A 19,313-nucleotide genomic window follows, 5' to 3' on the forward strand; every position below is an offset into this window, starting at 1 on the left:
AGTAAAAACATCCATGAAAGGCATGCCTTGAAGCCGTAAGATTCGGTGAGCAAACAATTCGCCCATGTGTGATCATCTAGTTTGCATCCGGTCGCAAACTGTGTCTGCAAAGGTGCCATAAATAACCTCCACATAACACATAGAAGGAAAACAAGTACCCTGAAGTTACACTCCTTTACCAGTGACAACGAGGTGGGAACTATGAGGCGACTCTGCCACCTAGCAGAGTACATCCAATAATAAAAGGCAGATTAACCTTGAAATAAATAACTGTCACCTTGACGGGGACCAAGCAAAAAAGGAGTAAGTTGTCTATGACACACATTTGACAGGTACTTTTTTTTTCTTCCACATTTATGTAAACATCTTCTGTTGGATATTGTCTCTCATGTCCATGAACAGCTGAACTGGGTTCTGGGGACACATTGGCTTAGTGTGGCCCTCCTGTCCACACAAATAGCAAATAAGGGTTCTGCCAGAAGCTTTTGGAGCATTATGGGTGAAAATTTCTCTTAGAGGAGACTAACCCACACTCAGGACCAGTCTCCGGTCCTGTTGGTCTGAGACAGGATTCTGTCTGTCCTTCTTCCAGCCCATGACAGTTTTATTTCCTCAAGCAGCCATGCATAAGCCCAGGAGGCAGCCTCCGCTGCAGTCTGTGTGTTTCTCAATCTAAACCCGAAGTTCTGCACGATTTTTGTCAAAACACAACACATATTTGACACAACCGCACACATGTAGCAGAACATCTCAGATCACTTGAAAAATGAAACACTTCAAAAGTATCCAATACAGTAACACACAAACGTGGGGCAAAACACACAAAGGCAAGAAGTTAAATCATCTGAAATTAGAGGGGAGGTGTGTAACAAAATAAAACAGGAATACTATTTAATAAATGACTAAAACCTCAAAAAGAACAATATGTTTGGTTATGTTCACCCCTCCACCTGGATATTTACTTACTAATTCTAAATCTTAAGTGTAATCAACTTTTACCCTAAACATCATGGTAATAAATCCTATTGCACATCACACAATGACTATGTGAGCTGAAACATCCTCCCTGCTAAATGAAATCTATGAATAAATTATGAACTCTGTTGCAAACCTCGACTCCCAGCCGAGTTGCACTCCTTCACATTTCTGCAACATTAATCGTCAATAAATGCAATAACGCTGCATGTGCATTGCTGTGAGAATGTGTTGGCATGTGAGCAACAAAAAAGATCTTTAACGTACTAAATGCACATTCTATTTTGGGCTTGATCCACTATATTTGTTGACTCATCTTGTCTTGGGCCGCATCAGCTACCTGAGCAACTGAGCATCAGCCAAACACACTCTTCCTTTTTATTATCGGCTAATCAGTGAAGTTAATCAGGCTGATAATGAGCCTTGGCGCCATGCCATTTCAATCTGACACCAGGCCAGGGTTCAGATCCCCACCAAGAAACACTTCAGGCATCAGAGAGCTCCCTGAAGATGGCTCTTCCTGGACGTGAGAGGAGAGAGGGATGACAAGGGCAACAGTGGTGAGTGATGCTTGTTTTCATGATAACAGGAGGGCATAACTCCACTTTATGGCTGCAGGGATTATAAATACAGCTGAAAAGGACTAGGAAATATGTTACCATTATCTGTCTACAGAGTGCTTTAAGAACATGTTTTTCTTATCTCTCTGCAAGATTCCAGAATGTTCTTTCCTCTCAGCAGCTTTGGAGACACCACAGGGAGAAAAATAGGAATTGATGCTCACTGGAACACATCATGTTGGCCCTTCAGCACACATCATAATCCACCTCAACCCCACATAACACACACATCCCCAACATCTACTTTAATCGAAAACAATCCAGTAGCCTACTATCACCTCCCATCTGCCTCCCTTCCCCTCCCATCCTGTCCCTCCCTCCTTCCTTCCATATCTTGGTCTCCCTCGGTCTCTGCTGCCTCACTCATTCCCTGAGCAGCACACTGAGCTGGATAACGTCTCCTTCAACCCGCAGCACAGACTCATTTCTCTCCACACCAGCTCTGAGTGGATGCTCAGCAGGGGTGTTTGAGATATTAGCGCGCTGTGGGGGGCAACAGCTCAGGGACTTCTACCATCCACATACAAAGGTAAGACTCTGGAACCTTTAGATTACATTCCAGTTTGCTGTCGAGCACCAAAGTGAAGGTGGTTAAAGTTAGCCACCTAAAACTGCGCTGAATAACAGAAAGTGTGTTGGCAGTCTGAGCTGCGAGTTAATCCTTGTTTTGTTTGGAGCAGTACGTGTAGAGAACAGTACCAGTCACTGAATGTAATCTCAATGTGCTTAAGACGAGGAGAACTGAAAACATTTAGTACAGGTTGGTCTCACTTTCAGAAAATGGATTTCATTTTGACACACTGAACCTCTGCCCTGTTAGATTACACCATGCCAATGCTTTGTTTCTTGCTTCATATAATGTGCTTTCCTTACTTGTCTTGTTGAGACAGTATCTTTATTGCATTGATGCTCCTTTCACTGTTGATAGAGAGTTGGATTGTGTTTATTATGTAAATCTGTCCAACTGTCTGTATGCATGCATAAAAGCTATATAGGCTGCGTTCTCATGATCTTCTACAGATGTCGGTTCCCCAAGTTAAGACTGAGTCAATTTGTCAATTTGAAACCAATATTTTCTATTGAGTCAGTGTTGTGCATGCTCACACTTAACAAGTGCGAGCTCACAGCTAGTTCACACAGATGAAAATTAACTAGCTCACTTTACAATTTAAAATGTTGACCTAAGTTTACATTAAATTCTTCAATTGTTTTGCTATACCATTAAATTAGTCAAGTCTTTTTTGCAACATCTGGTCCCACATCACCAGGCTCAGGCTTCATACCACTGACTGTATACTGTCACTTGACCTCTAACACATTTATATATATATATATGTATATATATATATATATATATATATATATATATATATATACATATATATATATATGTGTGATATATGTGTGTGTGTGTTGTGTGTAATCCTATTACAGCTACAGAGCTTTAAAGTTGACTTATATAAGTTATTTATACAGCATGTTTGTAACAATGTGACAATGTTCTTTACAAAACAAAAGATAAAAATGATCAGATACAAAATAACACATGAAAGAATAAAACAGTAAAAGACAGTGTTAAAGAAGCAGGAAATACTTAATTTCAGTTTGTAATTTTTTGTATTCTATATTTGTTGTATTATCTCCTTCAACTAACACAATGACATGATCAGTAGCGCTAGTGCATTATTGATACGCCAATAATAATGATAATAATGTCACCAATGCTTAAAATATTAAGATGTATTATTATTGTCCATGTTTTACTGTATCAAAATGGACTGGAAACAAATATATCTGCACTCCAAATAACTCCAGTGAGAAGTAATATAATGCTGTTTAACGTTTTCTTGAACTACTTTGTTTCAACTCTCCTAGATAGTTCTTTGATCCAGCACCCTCCCTATTGGGTCTGGGATGTTTGTGTCTTTTTTTTAAAAATTGTTTTTATCGTCCCCTCTTGAAATGGAAAGATGCTATGAACTTTATATGCACAGGGTTGTGGTTGTTTATTAATACAATTATGAATGGATATTTCTAAAACAGGGAGGAATTAAACAGAAATGCTGCAGCTATTCACATTTATAGATGTGAATAGCTCTTCCATATTGGACAAGTCATTTTGTATTGACACAGTAGACTGCACATTATTGCTCAGTCCTCCACCATGTGACGGCCTGACTTTAATGCAGTTGAACAGGATTTGGCCTCAGAGACAGTTTCTGTGCAGTCTGATGCTGAGGATGTCAGTGAAGCCTCTAACAAGCCCCTGTCTGCTCTTCATCACTGTAGTGCCAGATATGTGCCCATGAGTATTCATCAGGAAGAGCTAATGGGGCACAGCAGTGTGAACCTCTGATTTACAGCCCGGCCCTTGTCAGGCTTTAATGATATAGGGCAATGGGGCTGGTTATGGAGAAACAGGTGCTGCAGAGTGAATAGATGCAAAGCAATGCCGCTGAAAGCCACGGGTGATTGTCATTTTGTTCCCTGCACAAATGCTCATTTGCAATATTGTGTTCACACATACATAATTATTGTGCATAGAAATTAGCTCTCTTGGAGTAGGCTTATGGCTCGAGGCCTGGTATGTGTGTGCGTGTGTGCGGAGCAAATATTTTAAACAATAGTCAGTGAAAGTAGATTTAATGGTTCATTTACTGTTCCCCAAATTGTTTACAGAGTAAATGTCACATTCAATATGCACAATAACTCTTTATCTATATTAACAGCAGATGGAGCTCAATGATAAAGTGAGAAACAATGTCCTAAATTAACTAAGGGAAGGAATTTGTAAACTTAGATAACTAAATAGTTAAAGACAGCTACTAAAGTACCTTTACAAAATGGACCATCATAGTTATAATCATATTGGCTTACAGCACAGGTCTTCTTGTTGTTAGAAAAAAATGTTTTAGTCTCAGTGAGATAATATACTAGACTTGTGTATATCACAAATAAACAAATATAGTTGTGATGCCTGACGACATGAGATGTGAGCAGTGTTTTTTAATCTTTCATAGATTGTTTCATTTGAAGGATTTTGAGACGACATGAGGAGCTAAATGTATCCAATATTTGACATGACAAAGGCACAAGTAAAAATAAACAATTTGTATCATATCAATGTTATTGACCCTTTAAAATAATGTTGGACCACCAGGTTGGGAACCAATGATTAAAGGTGTCCTGAGCAGCAAAGTAAAGCTAAGGAATCATTGAGTCATCTCCTACTAAATATGTCAATCAGTGAATGCAGTTTTTATCAAGGCTGTCATTATCTTTAAAGGTGAGAAATAAACGACCAAAAGCCAATTTTGTTGAATCAAAAGGCTAGAAAACTAGTAATGAAAAGCCTATAAAAATAACTTATTACATGACTTAAGAAAAGAATAATACGTACAGTGACACACTGTTTTTGTGCAACGAGCCCAGAACAGTTTCACAACTGCTTTCAGTGAAGTTGTTGTAGGTGTTCAGCAGTTGAAGCTCGCTCACTGCAGGTCAGCTGGCACAGTTTACTGATGGATCAATGCACAGCCCACACACACACACACACACACACACACACGCACACAAACACACACACACACACACACACACTCACACACACACTCACAGCTCAGTGCTTGGACCATCCCACACTCAAACAGTGTCTTTCCCTCAGAGCCGCCAGTGAGGAGGAATATGGGCAAATCCGAAAGTCAAATGGATATCATGGAGAAATCAAGTAAACCAGGAAAGCGTCGTTGGACTTTTGCAGAAATCGGTCTGTCCGTCCTGCTGCTGTTGGTCAGCTGCGCCTTGGCCGGGCTGGTAGTCCTCTACACATCGATTGTGAACGGTAATTGCTCTGTCAGGCTCAATGTGGAAAGATCCAGATATTACAGACGGCCGCAGTAACAAGACAGCAGCGTCTCTCTGCTCTCTTTTTTTTGTGTCACTGCAAGCTGATGGTGACACAGGAAATTATCCTGACCCTAGAAAGGCTTTCAGATATGACCGTGGCATTGCTTTATGCAATATGCTAATGTCCATGCATGTGTCATCTGTTTACGGTAATGTCAGTAACTAAAATAAGCAAAATAAGCTTAATGATATCATATCTATTCTACACACAAGTAGGAAACTGCTACTCCAGGCTCTCTTTTGTGGAGTATTTTTTTGTTAGAATATATCCTTTGTGTTCTTCTGTAGAGATTGAGTTTCTTTTGTTTTAGTGTTAAATTGTCATTATAATTTAGAATAAAGTCGTCCTGAAAATATGTTTCTTCCAACCAATTCAGAACAATCTAACAAGAAGAATGCGTCAAGGAGCTCAACAAGTGAAGGTGAGTGTCGGTCGCTTTGAGCTTGGAAACTGATCACAGGAAGCTGAGAGATAAGTGGGTTGGCAAGTGTCATATTGGAGCCTACACCTCTGATAGTCACATGCCTGATCAGCAGTGCCACACAAAAGTGAGCGGACAGAGTCACTGCTGACATAGACATTGCCCGTCACACACACACACAAACACACACACACACACACACACGCACACACACACGCACACAGACTATACCATTGATCGAGACTATTTAGAATGAGCTTTTTTTGTTTTACTTTAAAAACTGCATGCTTTCTCATAAATGTTGACACTGATTTTTCCAGGCCAGCTGTTTCGCTCCAACCTCAACAGTGTGTGCACAACTGCAGACTGTGTTACTGCAGGTGAGGGAACTGTTTTTTCTTCGCTCATCCTGCTGTGCCTGCCCCCCCCCCCCCCCCCCCCCATTGCTGCAGAAAAGTTGACCAAATGTGGATCTTCGTAACGTTCTCTCTCTCTCTCTCTTCCCCCTCTTATCTCTGGGATACTTAAAAGCTGCTCGGCTCCTGCGGAACATGGATAATTCTGTGGAGCCGTGTGATAATTTTTACCAGTATGCTTGCGGGGGTTGGCTGGAGAGACACGTTATCCCAGAGACGAGCTCCCGCCACAGCGTCTTTGACATTTTGAGGGACAAGCTGGAGATTGTCCTCAAAGGTCAGCTGGGTCTGATCTCTGGTGGTCAGTGGGCTGGAGCATTCAGAGCTATGCGCGGGCTTCATTCAGAGATGACATGTCCGCCTGTGTTTTGTTGTTGCAGGTGTCCTTGAGACAGAGAAAGAACAGGACAGAAATGCCATCAAGAAGGCTAAAGTCCTTTACAACTCCTGCATGAATGAGAGTAAGATTCTCTGTATGTTGTGTTTAAAAAAACTAAATAAACAGTTTCTGAGGCTTTTTCTTTTCCTCAGCCAGGGTTCAACAAGATAAATCTAAGACTTTTAAAGCTCTTTTTAATTCCATATAGAATGCAATGTAATACCTGTTTTCAGACCATACTGGCCAAAGTAGTAAAGTTGAATGGAAACCAATATTACATATTATCAGTACTTCAGTACTGAGTATTGAAGTATATGAGATTCATCACTAATTATATAATTTATTCAATGAATGCAGCCCGGACATAGAGGAGGTGTATCAAAATGTATTAATGTATTAATTAAAAGGGATTAATGAATTTAAGTTACGTTTTTGCTAAAATGCTAAATCAATTGTCTTATTAGATGCTGCCTCTGAAGCTAGCAGTAGTGACAGTATTTGCTCTAGGTCTGATGTTGCCAACTGAAGCTTTACCAGAGAGGACTGAAGTGCCTCCTAAAATTCAATTAACAGTAAAAATAATCCTACTTTAGTTTTATTTTCTTCTTTTGAGTTGTTAAGTTCCTTTGAGGACTTTTTGTCCATGTTGTTTTCGAAAGTTAAGATTTAAAGTCTTGTGGTGAGATTGTTTTTGTTAACTGCTAAGTAAAAAGAAGCATCAATCAATATCACAATGAATCATGTTGTCTCTCTTACCGAATGAGTAGACGACAGTGTTGTTTCGTTTTATAAGTTGTGGTTTTTCACCTCCAGGCCTCATAGAGCAGCGTGACGCCCAGCCCCTCCTGAAGCTCATTGAGAGTATTGGAGACTGGCCGGTGGCATCAGATGCCTGGAACACCACGACAGGTAGAAACACACGTCTGCAGCTTGTTTTGTACGAACATCCACACAAACAAGCACTCATGTTCTTACTCAATAACATGTGCTCACCCAGAGCTTTTGCGGCTATATTTGCATGGAATTGCTGAATGTGTGCTTTGTTGGCGGGCTCAAGGGGCCTGCCAGCCTGAACAGTCATGTGTGGAGTTCAGGAGCGTGATGAGTGGGAAGAGCAGCGGGTCCTCAGTCAGGACTGTGAAGGATGCTTTAAATAGTCCACGCAGCTCTTCCCAAGCTCCTGGCTCTTGCCACTTTAATTAAATGTAATCATGGACGGGGCTCAAACATATACCACACATTGCTGCATCTGCACACACAGATTTACACAGAGAGACCAGTTAAATGGGCTCTCTGTGTGTGCAGAGAGGGAGCCGGATCTTTGCATCCTGCTACATTGAATACTTCTTTACAGCTATAGATAACTGTTTGAATTAAGAGCCATTATTTGTGTGCACTTGAAGAGGAAGCATGGAGCCTTGAGGACACGCTGGCAAAGCTTACTGCTCGTTTCCACAAGAAGGTTCTGCTGGACATGTACGTGTGGACGGACGACCGAGACTCTCGGCGCCACATCATTTATGTAAGATCACAAAGAACAAATAAGTCATAATGTCATTATATAGTCAGACTTCCCTCCCTGCTGCAGTCAGCTCGCACCCATTCATACTGAACGTGTACATTTTTAATACTGGGTATACAGGATGCACTCTGTATAAACTACAGGGACCTTGTTCATGGCAATGAAGGAACAGCCAGTGCAACATGGTGGCATTGTTGTGCTTTTAAAGGTTTTTAGACTCAGGCTTTACCTACTCACATAATTCTTCCTTATGGAACTCGTTGATTTTGGTCATTTCATGGGCCTAATTAACACTATAAAAAATACAGAATATTGGCATCTATATTCCTTAATAAAACTGTTCAAACAACCCAAAATGCTTAATCACTCTTCTTGGTTGCTTTGATTAGATTGACCAACCAGGACTTGGAATGCCATCAAGAGACTATTACTTCAATGATGGAAACTACAAAAAGGTGAGGCCTTGACCAGATCAGTTCAACCAAATCACAAAAGAACATATTTTCTGACTTGTCATTCTGGTTTTATTTGTCATGGTTTTGAGATATCCTCCGCAGCGCAATTAATTAAGGAAGGTATCGTGAAAGAACAATCGGCCTCCTTGCAAAACTCAACAGCTACTTCGCTTTACAAAATTGCACAGTTGTCACAGTTGTACACACGTCACGTCTTGATCATCTCTGGTTTTATTAGTCTCTGGATTATCCTTAGTAAATTTTTAGAAAATTAATATTTGAGTGGTAAGAATATCATTCCATTAACCCCTATTATTCAAACAAAACCTTACATTTTTTGTTGAGGAAATACAATGAATTAGCTTGTGATTGTACCATAGGTTCGAGAGGCCTACCTACATTTCATGGTTTCTATCGCAAAGATAACCCGAGAGGACAGAAACTTGACTCAGGATGATGACCGTGTGTGGGAGGAAATGATGCAAGTGCTGGAACTGGAGACAGACATCGCCAATGTGAGTGCGAGGTCACAACAGGAAAATTAATATTGACAAATGAAAAATGAGTACACAGGAGATCAGCCAAGCTTATAATCATTTATTTTGTCCGTGTCCAGGCATGGAGAATGAGACAATGCTGATGAAAGGAGAGCAAAATGTGAATATATTTAACCATGCATGATTTTATAGAAGGCTTCTTTTCTTCTTAATGCTGGACAGGCCACATCACCAGCAGAGGAGCGCCAAGATGTCACTGTTCTCTATTACAAGACGACACTTGGAGAGCTGCAGAGCACATTCAGCTTTAATGTATGTGGGATTTCACTTATTTCTTGTGTGTTACAAGTGCAACCAGGCCACTGTTTATTAACTTCTGACCGATGGAAATTCAAGGTGCCACTAGAAGGCGCTCTGTAAAATTGTCATTAAATGTTGATACTGTTCAAATATTTTTATGATAATACAACATGTCAGACTCGAAGACCATTGTTGCTGGTCGTGTTTTTGCAGTTCACCAGCCTTTATTAAGACAGAGGCAAGTATTTATAGTCTGGCATTAACAGATATATTAGAAAATAGGAACAAAAAAAGTAGAACTTTAAATTTTATTTACAATTGTTTTTGTTTTAAGAAGCAGACAAGGTACAACTTATAATAGACACCCCTCAGTGTTCAAGATGCATCAATATCAATAAAATAAAAAGTGAAAAATAAAGGCATTGGTTAGCTCTACCTTTGACTTGGTTCCTTCTTGTGTTTTGTTCAAAAGAGGTAGCTGATTCTATTCAATGGCACAAAAGACTACCTACAACAACTGGTAGATAGAGATGGAGAGATAGATAATTGAGCTGCAATGGCTGTGGTGTCATTCGTATGAACTTCCCCCACCTCTATGTAATAGACAGAAAAGTAGCTGGGAACACTTCCATTTAAAACCTATTCAACCATAAGGTTTTTGAACCATATTTAACATGCAAAATGTCTTTGTTTTCCAGGGTTTTAACTGGACACAATTTATTCAAGGCGTGCTGTCCAGTGTGTCCGTTGAGGTGCAGCGAGAGGAGGAGGTGGTGGTTTACAGCTCCCCTTACCTTGAGAAGATGAACAACGTTCTCTCCAAACACAGTGTCAGGTCAGTCCAAGAGAGTTATGCAAACAGGAGTCCATGAAAATCTAATAATCCCAGAACAGCTACAATTCAGCACAACACTTAAACAAAAAAAACATTTATGTTCGCAGAACTATGCAGAACTACCTCACCTGGCAGCTCATCATTGACAGAGTTAATAGCTTGAGTCGCCGTTTCAAAGACGCCAGAGCCCGTTACAGAAAGGTGAGACGAGTGTGATATATGACAGCAGCACACATTAAAATGAGCTCATTAAAAAACGGAATTATAATGTGTTGGCGGTCTGTGTGCGTGTCTGTATGGTCAGACTCTCTATGGGACCACTGTGGAGGATGCTTGGTGGCGAGAATGTGTCCGTTATGTCCAGAGCAGCATGGAGAATGCAGTCGGAGCTCTGTATGTGCGTGAAACCTTCGCTGGTGAAAGTAAACAAATGGTAGGTCCTTCTGGTCAGCTTCCTTGGAGCATCAGTTACCACCACAGAGGCAGTTTACATCAAACTATGACTACCAACTGTAACTGTCACATGCTGCGTTGCTGTTAGAAATTCCTGGAATGATGGGCATTATGTGCCACTAAATCAAGAAAATTGATTCAGAATAATTTGACTCCCATATTAATTGTGAACACTTTTGTGCTCTTTGACATTAAGTGCACTTTTGTAACATCAAATGCATGTTTCTGCTTTTCACACCCTACTCTAAAATATGATAATGGTGATGACATCGCAATTCCAATGATTACACATTCATTGTCTTCACCATGTGCATTTTGTGCTCATACAGTATTCATTAAGTTGGGTGAACAAAATCTATTTGTTCACAAAATGCATTGTGTTGTCTGGGAACCCATAACTATGACATTTTGTTTCTGAATGGGATCGTGATTGCACTGTTCTCAGGTCAGTGACCTTATCGGTAAGATCCAGAAAGCGTATGTGGAAACACTGGAAGAGTTGAGCTGGATGGACTCTCCCTCAAAGGAGAAGGCAAGAGAGAAGGTAAAGTAGGCAGCCAGGCAAAGAAAATAAGGGTGCATCTCTAGATGTTCCACATTATCATGATTATTGTTCTGCACGTTGTGTAGGCCATGGCAATCAAGGAGCATATTGGCTATCCGGATCATATTCTGCAGGAGAGCAACCAGAAGCTTGACCAGGAATACACTCATGTAAGTAAGAGCTGAGTCTGTTTCCAAGTTACGCTGGAAGTAAGCTGAAATATGTCACTGATGTCAGAATTTTTTCCTATGTCTCATTCCAGCTGAATTTTAGTGAAGAGCACTACTTTGAAAACATTCTCGAGAACCTCAAGTCTGAAGCACACAAGAGTCTGAAGAAGCTCCGAGAACCAGTTGACCCTGACTTGTAAGCTGTTGATAAATCTAGTCTAATTTAACAAATTTCCCCCTGGGTATGAATACAGTATATATATATATATATATATAAAACCTTATCAGTCAAACTTGTACTCAGGTGGACATTATGAATGCTCTCTGTGAAATCTCATGACATAAAACGTCAGAAAACCCCCCTCTTAAATGAGATCAGAGACATCTTTTTTTCTAAATATTTCATGGTGGAATATATGCTCTGTTTATGGATTTTAAAGCGTCTTCCAATAAAAAAATGCAATTTCATGCCCTTTTATCAATAATAAACCAATCACTCCTCAGGTGGATCATTGGTGCTGCTGTGGTAAATGCATTCTACTCACCCAACAGAAACCAGATCGGTAAGAGCTTTGCCTCTGTGGATGTTGTTTAGGGTAAAACAGTGACACCTCAGTGTAATCCTGTTTGCTGCTGCCAGTGCTTATTGTGTTTTCACTGCAGTTGTTGTTGTTTGGCCAGTGTTCCCAGCAGGAATCCTGCAGCCGCCTTTCTTCAGTAAACATCAGCACCAGGCCCTTAACTTTGGTGGAATAGGAATGGTTATTGGACATGAGATCACACACGGATTTGATGACAACGGTGAGACATGAATGATTCACCGTGGTTATTTGTAGCTGTTTATCATTCACTGTTATTTCAACAGTTTAATGTAACAGTTTGCTGGTGACACAAGTTACTGCTTTTTAGATACATCATGTTTGGCAAACAGTACTTTACCTCATGCGTTATGTTTCCTCACAGGGCGTAATTTTGACATGGATGGTAATATGCTAAACTGGTGGAGTAATTACTCTGCTGAGCATTTTAAAGAGCAGTCCCAGTGCATGGTGCAACAATATGGCAACTTCAACTGGAAGCTAGCGGGTGGGCAAAACGTAAGTACCCAGTCACATATAATCCCAGACAACGTGACCCATGTATTAAGTTATTAAGTGACCACCAGAATGAGTGTCTTCATGTCGGTGTTTGTGTTCATGGCTTCGTCTGTGTGGCTGCAGGTCAGTGGAATCAGCACTTTGGGGGAGAATATTGCAGACAATGGAGGCGTTCGTCAAGCTTATAAGGTTGGGTGTTACACAAAACCACATGTTACTATTCCAGAAGTCCAAAATGTTAAGTGTGTTATATATGTGTGTGTGTGTGTGTGTGTGTGTGTGTGTGTGTGTGTGTGTCTATAGGCTTATCTAAAGTGGGTGGAGATGGAGGGGGAGGAGCCTCGTCTACCTGGTCTAGACATGAATCACAAGCAACTTTTCTTTCTTAACTTTGCCCAAGTAAGTAAGAATAATGAGGGAATGGGGATTGTATTATTTCAACAGGAGTAGAGGGTCAAAGTTCAGGAGGTGCATTTTGATGTGGATGTTTTGGTGTTGAGAAGTAAACACTGGGGCAAAGGGTCAGGGGGTGGGAGGCTGAAGAAATCCCAGAGCAAATCTGTGTACACAGCATTCGCTCCGCAAGGCACCGTTTTAAAAAACCAAACACGATTTATTGCACACACAGAGAAAGGTAAGTTCGTCCAGGTGCAATCACCAGATGATTTATGATGACAAAAGAGGGCCAGGATGCTGAATGCTTCACTTTCTAAACACTTAGAACCACTGTCACTCCCTGTTTAAGCACACGTTCACAACATGTACATGAAAAAGAAGGGAAAATAAAGTGCTTCAATGACAAAATATTATTACATATTGCACCTGTACAATTTTACACACACACACACACACACAGGGTGAAGAAGAGCAGATCGGTGACAGGGAATTTAAAGCATAAGCAGAAAACTGTGATTGACATGTCAAAAGTATTACAAATTATTCCCCATTGTGTTGTGAATTTTAGTGAGGTTACATACTTAACTTGTGCCAAAGCTGGACTATAAAAGCTGGGAATTCAAATAATTATTAGATGCAAATTTCTGTGAAATGTATAGTGGAGAAGGGCGGAGAAAAGAGACTTGTGTAAATATATGAGATCAGGTTAAGCAATGATCTGAATTAAACAGGACTCATATTTGAAGTAAAATACAAATTGTGTAGCATATTCTTTTAATGAGTGCTTTTAAATGAACTCTCAACTCATGTCATCACTTCTTTTTTTAGGTGTGGTGTGGTGCTTATCGGCCTGAGTATGCCAGCCAGTCCATCAAGACTGACTCACACAGTCCCTTGGAGTACAGGTGAGCTTTAGCATGTTCATACTGTATATATGTAGAGCTGCATGGTGGTGTAGTGGCTAGCAGTTCACCTCACAGTGCAACTGTCACCTCGATCCTCTATCCCCGATCCCGGGCTGTCCTTCTGTGTGGAGTTTGCATGTTCTCCCCGTGGCGGCGTGGGTTCCCTCTGGGTTCTCCGGCTTCCTCCCACAGTCCAAAGACATGCTAATTAATTGCAGGTTAATTGGAGGCTCTAAATTTCCCGTAGGTGTGAATGTGAGCGTAAATGTCTGTCTCTATATGTGCCTTGGTGTACCCAATGTCAGCTGGGATCGGATATCTTGAATTGGATAAGCGGTTTGGATAATGGAATGGAATGGAATATATATATATATATATTGATTGATTTAATTGTAGCTTACTTGTCTGTACATAGTGGTCTGGAATCTGTTGTGGTACATTTTTTTATCCAAATATATAGTGCAAATTATCAAAACTCTACATCCATCCATCCATCCATTTTCAATACCGCTTATCCTCATTAGGGTCGCGGGGGTGCTGGAGCCTATCCCAGCTGACATAGGGCGAAGGCAGGGGACACCCTGGACAGGCCGCCAGTCCATCGAGGGCACAAAACTCTACATCTAATAAATAATTGTTTTACAATCATTAATAAGTAACACTTCACTATTTGTGAAGCCATATGATCAGCTTGCTGCTAAATTGACTCACGCTGGTTTAGAACTGAGAATCTGTGGGAAACTTTGATTTTTACCGGCTGTGTTAAACTCAAAGACGTTCCTGTAGCTTGTGAAGCAGCAGGCAGCAGTTTTAAGCAAAGAAATCTCCATAAATGTTTTTATACTCAACCAGTTCAGCACCAAATGGCAGCCAGACAGAGGAAGTAACAAGCTGTAGAACATAGTGGAGCATTTAGGCGGTAGAAATATTAATATTTGTGTCATGAGTTGGTGGAGACCAAATACAGAGCTCAAAAGAGAGTATATTGGACTTACATTCACCAGGTGTACGGAAAAACAACTATAAATGAATTCTTGCCCTAAAAAAAACCCAGTTATTGTAGGTTTTAAAGTCTGTATAATGTAAAATCCGAGATTTGTTTCTAAACAAATCTAATTGCGTATGTCTCCTTACATGACCTCTCCATGTGTGCCTGTCATTTGATGTGTGCATGAAAACACAACTCAATGAAGTATTATAATCAGCAGGTGCATTTGCTGATCCCGATAAAAGGACTTGGAAGCTGGACCTCTGGCATTCATAACTCGTTGAAGCTTTTATCATAATGCTTTGTTTTTCTTTGGTCTTTAGGGTGCTTGGATCTCTCCAGAACTTCGAAGCCTTCTCAGAAGCTTTTCAATGCCAAAAGGGCAGTCAAATGAACCCCAAGCGGAAGTGTCGTGTCTGGTAGAATGTTTTACTCTTGAGAAATGTATTTCTTGACTTGTTCAACTCATATCAAAAGAACAAGTTGTGCTCCTTAAACCCGCAGAGACACGCTGCTTATTTCCAATTAATTTGGGGATGTGATGACACAGATATTTGCATAAACAGTAATGTAGATGTCATCACAATGGATGTCATCCTAGACTACATCCTAGTTTCAAAAGTTGAAGCCCATACATATAGAATATATAGAAGCAACTTGCTAAACTATCTCCTCAAGTTTGAAGTGTTGTCTCTGGATGTAGGTCACTTGTTCTGTTTTTTGCTTTGTCCCACGGCAGATGATGAGTGGGTACATGAATAAAAAGGCTACATAGAAAACTAAGACCTTGTGAAAAAGGTTAAAGCTTATACGGCTGGCTTTAAATGCTTGGCCTGCCTTTCTTGAATTAATCCTTAAAGAAATCTCTAGAGCAGATCTTTGTGATTTATCCAGTATTATTTGGCAAAGAGCTGCCTTTGTTGTCTTTCCTCTGATGTATTGTTGTCAAGACAGTCTGTCACTTCAGAAGAAACAATAGTGAACAAATTTAACTCTGACTGAAGAGTATGAAATAAATGGAAGCTCTGGGCTTTGCCAAAGTAGAGCTACAATAGAATTAGTCACACTCTAAGAGTTTGTTCATTTACTGTTACATGAAACAAATTACCTAAAGACTTTAAGACTGTTAAATTTTTGCAGCTTTAACCTTAAATTAACATTCTAAGAAAGCTGCGGCTTTCAACATTTTTTACACTTACAGAGTGGATCAATCTAAAAAAATGTACAAAGCTATTAAGTACTTTTTGGAGGATCATTTTTTTTCTATGTTTCTTTATCATGTCCTGCAAATGATTGTTGCTCAGTACTCACTGCAGAAATGTATACGTATGTCATGAAAGCTTTCCTATAAGAAACCATATTCCAGATGTTTCGAAAAATACTGGTGGCCTGCTACTTTTTTTAGCTTGTGAGAAAACACATGTTGGTGATGTGATAATGATAAAAACAAACAATGTATATCACATTATTACATTAATAGTTACTGCCAAGTTTAGATACAGGTTTGGATAAACAGTCGGTTAGGTGTTGTGTGTTTGAAGCTCGCTCGCTCGCTCTCTTTTTTCTGCTTTCATACATTCAACCTTTTACCAGATATTGTCTGACAAGTCATATAATGTGCCATTTGTTAAATGACAATGGCATTTTCCTACTGTATTGAATATTACAATATCTGCTTGTATCATATCTGTACGTTTACATTTCAGTCGAGATGGGGATCGATATGTAGACAAACTATTATTTCCTTCCCCTGAGAAGAGACGCAAACACACCGTGATAACAAGACTTTTAGCCTCTGGTAAAGCCAATTACATGCAAAGGGAGAAGAAGACCCTCCCACACACATGAACAGGCAACAGATGAAGTGCTTTGTCCTCTGATCTCGCATTGATCAGTGCTGTGTAAGATTAAAGGCTGAAGTGCAGTGTGCTGAATGAAGCGTGGTGACCGCTGCAGCCGAGCCGCGAGCCCACGGGCAGACACACACTGAAGTATGGGGCTTGTCATTAAAGAGATGGCCAGGGCCAGGACTGTTATTTTCTACCATTTACTAACAAATAATGACAGGAGAATCAAAGCCGAGCAGAACTCATAAGAGAGGCACTGGTGGCAAGAAGCCAGCGTTGTTGTGCTGAGGAGAGCCTTTAAACACAGCCGGGGAAAAAAACCACACACACACACATCCAGTTCTGAATGTTTGCTTGTCATCCGTCACATTCAGGATGACATTTAGGTCAACAGAGGCCGCTGAATTGAATGTGCATATTGAAGCTTTACTCAAAGTCTGTCTCTCAGTCTTTGCATATTGGCAAATGCTGTTAGCAGAAAGCAGAGGGAGAGGACACAGTGATAAAAAAAAAAATTGTTTTGAGTTTTACTCAGAATGTAAGTGGTGATTGTGTGATGCCATCTTAAAGCGTGACATTTTGAGAGTAAAGCATTTGGATGAGAAAATGTATACCACTCTCATGTCTGCTTCTCTTTTTGTATATGAAGCTACAGACAGCAGTTGGTTAGATTAACCTAGGAATAAAACTAGAAACACAGCCTATACACGGCAGCTGGATTCTTGCAATGTAATAAGATCACATGCACATTGATCCAACTTGTCAGGCTTCAAGTAATGCGTTTGTGTTCGGTAAGAACAAGGATCAATCTGTGTCCTCTGAGGCGCTATCAGCTATGAGCGTGGAGAGACGACACAGAGAGGCAACTGTTCGTTCAGAACAACAATTGCGTCTCCTAAAGATGTTAGCGTAGATACAATAGCATACAATAGCAATCAGTTACATTAGAACTGGAGAATATGTCTTTATTGGAATAGAAGCAAAGAATGACGCTGAAGGCTTTTCTCAATGGGAAAAATATTTTTTGCTTTTCAGTTTCCAATGATGACCTCTCAGATGGTTCTGTGTAACAAACCATCTGAGGAACCAGAACAGAAACTTTAGATTTTGGCATTGACAAATAACACATTTTATAATAATATTTTATTTGTGCCAATACAACTTTTAGTTTCAATGCCAATATGTAAAGTCACTATCTTGGCTCCATGCAAGTCTGGTTCTCTTCAACAGTAACATAATCTTTCTTCCAGTAACATAAACTGTTCCTCCCCAAGTGTATATACAATCACCTCCCTAGGCTGTCTATGGTGTTCTATCTATCAATACGATGGCATATTAGAGCCATTGTAGGTTAAATACAAAATTAGGGAGCCAGGGGAGAGGAGTCATACATTTACAAGACAAAATAATATTTCCTGGTATTAAAATCACAAATTTCAGAGAACGTATAGTTCAGTTTTTTATATAAAACTTGGGCCATAGAGACCCTGGGGAGGGGACATTATCTGCTTATATTGTTTTTGGGTGAACTATTCCTTTAATATGTTGCATCTCAATTGTATATCAATTTGAACAAAAGCCAAACTAAAAACACTTGAACGGACTAAACAGGTTGATCTTGTTTCCAGTGGACTGCATCAGGATAGCTGTTTCCCTGTTTCCAGCCTCAGTGCTAAGCTAAGCTAACCGGCTGCTGGCTGTAGCCTTATTTTTAACAGTCAAAACAACCGAGAGTGGTGTCAGTCTTCTCATCTCACTCTCCTCCAGAAAGCAAGCTTCTCAGCCCAAATGTCAAACTGTGAAACTGTAAATCGTATGGTACGGATTCGTCCTGGGCTTTGAAGGGCAACCGCTTAGACTCCTTATTTCCTGGTTATCCTAAAAGGAGTAAAACTGTTCAGAAATGTTGAGTGAACATTAAAGGGTACATTATAATGTGTTATTGTTGATACTTAATGTTCTATACTGCAGTATTTACATATAAAGGACTCAAATTAGGTAAGAAAGGAAGCGTACATTCCTTACCTTAGTTCTAGCTTCACATTTACATACATGGTGAAATTGTGTTGTTTTTAAATTACCAGCCAAGTACCAATACATTATTGTTATATTTGAACATGTTTTATCTATATACCCATTAGAAGAGTTTATTTATCTACATAAATATTTACTAAGATTGTTGCTTTGCAAGAATTTAGATGTTAAAAATGTTTCATGAATGTTTCCGGCTGCTATGTAATTATCTAGATTGCCATTAAAGTGACTGTCTCAACTGCTACGCTCTCAAGTCTCTACTTTTTCATTTGTATTTAATATATATATATATATATATATATATAAAAACAAAATTAATTGTCATCTGTTAAGTGTTTTTTTTAATGTTTCTTGACATTTTAGTTTGTTTATATATTCTATTCATGCATTTGTGACTGTAAACGCACTCAAAGGCATTAAGTTTATCTGTATCTATTCAGTCACACAGCCCTCATGCTTACCAATCAGTTATTATAAACACATATGTGACCATGTCAGCAGATTAAGCTATTTTTTTTTATAGTAAAAGACTACATCAGCAATACATTTCTA

General features: G+C 39.7%; 1 protein-coding gene across 1 annotated transcript; it reads left to right on the forward strand.

Annotated features, from left to right (window-relative positions):
- The first annotated feature begins 1,984 nt into the window (after positions 1–1,984).
- mmel1 (membrane metallo-endopeptidase-like 1) lies at positions 1,985–17,029 on the forward strand. Its single transcript, XM_034533898.1, has 24 exons — positions 1,985–2,124; positions 5,260–5,436; positions 5,879–5,923; positions 6,244–6,303; positions 6,455–6,616; positions 6,720–6,800; positions 7,532–7,627; positions 8,122–8,240; positions 8,630–8,695; positions 9,076–9,210; positions 9,415–9,504; positions 10,191–10,327; positions 10,435–10,528; positions 10,632–10,760; positions 11,226–11,324; positions 11,411–11,494; positions 11,587–11,690; positions 11,999–12,057; positions 12,176–12,295; positions 12,458–12,591; positions 12,715–12,780; positions 12,895–12,990; positions 13,816–13,892; positions 15,204–17,029. The coding sequence occupies exons 2-24, from the start codon at positions 5,280–5,282 to the stop codon at positions 15,301–15,303; spliced, it is 2,310 nt and encodes a 769-aa protein (XP_034389789.1). The 5' UTR covers positions 1,985–2,124; positions 5,260–5,279; the 3' UTR covers positions 15,304–17,029.
- The last annotated feature ends 2,284 nt before the right edge of the window (positions 17,030–19,313 follow it).

The sequence above is a fragment of the Cyclopterus lumpus genome, chromosome 5, assembly GCF_009769545.1.
Source record: "Cyclopterus lumpus isolate fCycLum1 chromosome 5, fCycLum1.pri, whole genome shotgun sequence".
In the NCBI taxonomy this organism is placed as follows: Eukaryota; Metazoa; Chordata; class Actinopteri; order Perciformes; family Cyclopteridae; genus Cyclopterus; species Cyclopterus lumpus.